The sequence below is a fragment of the Lathyrus oleraceus genome, chromosome 3 (genome assembly GCF_024323335.1).
Source record: "Lathyrus oleraceus cultivar Zhongwan6 chromosome 3, CAAS_Psat_ZW6_1.0, whole genome shotgun sequence".
Taxonomy (NCBI): domain Eukaryota; kingdom Viridiplantae; phylum Streptophyta; class Magnoliopsida; order Fabales; family Fabaceae; genus Lathyrus; species Lathyrus oleraceus.
In genome coordinates, this window is record NC_066581.1 from 330,256,093 (window position 1) to 330,258,714 (window position 2,622).

At 28.4% G+C, this 2,622-nt stretch overlaps 1 protein-coding gene across 1 annotated transcript; it reads left to right on the forward strand.

Moving 5' to 3' along the window:
* The first annotated feature begins 997 nt into the window (after positions 1–997).
* On the forward strand, positions 998–2,071 carry LOC127129224 (protein yippee-like At3g08990). The gene is made up of 5 exons (XM_051058488.1): positions 998–1,227; positions 1,444–1,487; positions 1,590–1,698; positions 1,778–1,833; positions 1,937–2,071. The coding sequence occupies exons 1-5, from the start codon at positions 1,132–1,134 to the stop codon at positions 2,001–2,003; spliced, it is 372 nt and encodes a 123-aa protein (XP_050914445.1). The 5' UTR covers positions 998–1,131; the 3' UTR covers positions 2,004–2,071.
* The last annotated feature ends 551 nt before the right edge of the window (positions 2,072–2,622 follow it).

Sequence of the window (2,622 nt, forward strand, 5' to 3'; positions counted from 1 at the left end):
AATAAACACTAAAATTTTAAAAAATAAAAGAAATTATCTATAAATATTTTGATGCATGAGCTAAAAAATCTACTTCAAAATTTTAGCTTGAAGAAACTCAAACTAATTGAAAAAATTATAAGACTTTAAAAATACGTCGGTCGAAGACTAACTCTGTTCAAAAATTTATTAAATTTAATTTATATATACTTAACCATAATAATTTAATTAAAAATAATATTAATATTATTAAAATTTTAAGATAATTATAAAATAATACTAAATAATATATCATTCTATATAATAAACAATAATAAATTAAATAATAAATTATTAAACCGATGTGTCATAGATACATTTGTATAATTTGACTCAACACACGTTCTATATAAATGTTTAATTTGAGACCCCTATTTTTTTGAGGCTCTGGGTTGTGGACTTGATTGTCCTAACCCAAAGTTGGCCCTGACAACCACCAAAGAATTTGAGATAAATTTAAATTGCGAAAATCCCAATGTATTCACACTTGCATCAAACAAATTCTTAATTTTTATTACATCCTCCAATCAATCTACAATTTCAACTCCTCCTCCGTCTATTATAAAACAACGATATGGTTGTGTTTTCGTGTTCCAATTAATAGTGGATATGGAACAAGAGGGAAAAAATTAATTAATTTTTTTAATTTTTCATATTATAACATTTAATATTATATTTTATTTCAATTTTTTCAAGACCTATTAAAATAACATTTCATTTACTAAACTCTTTTTTGGCTTTAACTAATTCTATATTTTAGGAAAGAAACTAAAAAATTAATTAATATATTAAAATATTAATTTTAAAATAAAATAAACTAAACAATTTAAAAGAAAAAAGAAAAAACCATACCTCTAATAAAATGGTGTAACCCTAAATATAGCGAGAATAGTGCGTGTCTCGAGACAAGGACATGTGTTGCATGGTCAAACTCCCATTTTCTGCTTTCTCTCAGGGAAATCAATCATCTCAATCAGACCCTTTTTCCTCATTCACATCCACATTATAATTATTCTTCATTTTCACTGGTTACATAATAATTTATACTTTCAAAATCTTAGTTTTTCTTGTTGTTGTGTGGCTTTGTTTAGTGTAGAGAATTTAAAGAGAAACATGGGAAGACTTTTCCTGATCGATCTTGAAGGAGATTTCTATTGCTGCAAGCATTGCAAGACTGCTTTTGCCCTTGTTGATGATATCATTTCCAAGGTTTCTTATTTTCCTTCTCTCAAACTTTGATTTCATGCATGTGTATATTACTATGGTAAGAGAAATTAATGTACTGAGACACTTCTAATGGACAAAATTTAGGATTACCTGTTTGAATGACTTTGTTAAATGATTGTATTGACCTGATTAATTCCTGCTTGTCCACATTTTTGCAAAATCAGAACTGCTGACATTCTAACCCTCGTTTTCTCTTAGTCTTTCCATTGCAGGTATGGGAAGGCTTATCTTTTTGATAAAGTGTAAGTTTTCTTTCACTGTTGAATGTAATAATAGTGAAATTGCTATTGGATGGAAACTGAATATCACACCTTATGACATGTTGGTTATCCATATTATGACAGTGTGAATGTCTCCGTCGGAGAGAAAGAAGACCGGATAATGATGACAGGAATGCATAGCGTCGTCGACATATTCTGTGTTACATGTGGATCCATTGTTGGATGGAAATATGTAAGGACATCCAATTCTTCAATCTCAGGATTTTTTAATTATTTGTTTGACTTTCATTTTATATCTTATTTTGTTTTAGGAGGCTGCTTATGAGAAGTCTCAGAAGTACAAAGAAGGAAAGTTTATTCTTGAAAGGTAATCAATTTATCAACTATGTTAAGCTATAATCGGTAGCTTTTACTAAAAAGCATATCATTGAAAAATAGTAATTTATTTAGATTATGCTTTACATTCATAGGTATAAGGTTTTGGGGCCAGATGGATCCGAATACATGCCTCCTCTAGAAGATGCTGAAGATGCTTGATTTACTTCAGGATCATTTTGTTTTGAATTGTTAATTCCTTATGATTCATTATGCAGTTAAAATCCAGTATTTCAGGAAATAAGTACTTTACAAATCTGTTATTTTGGAATTGGTTGCAATACAAATTTTAAAAGCTGTTACAATTAGTTACTTGAATTGTAACCATCATTTGTTTTTTCAGTGTCTCGTTTTCATTGCTATTAAACTATAAGCAATCATCATCCTACTCTGTCAAACCTTAGTATCATTTCCTTCTCTTTAGTTAAAATGTAGATGATGATTATTTGATTAGGAGTAAGATAAGGGAGAATTTTCTTTAGACGAGAAGATGATGATGCTAGAGCTTTATCAATTTCCAGTACTTTTGTAGAAATCGTGAAATGTGAGTGATAATAGGGCTTAGCAGTTGTCTTAAAATAAGGAAGAAATAAACATTGGGAAGGTTGTACACATTAGATGCATTCATGTTTTTCTAGATTATAAGACTCATAGTATATGAGGCACTTGTGTTAGAGAAGGATTTGTGTAAAAAAAAAATAATAATAAAAAGAAGAATAGAGAAAATAGAATTGTTATTATTGAATGAATATAATGATATACAATTGAATTACAAACTATA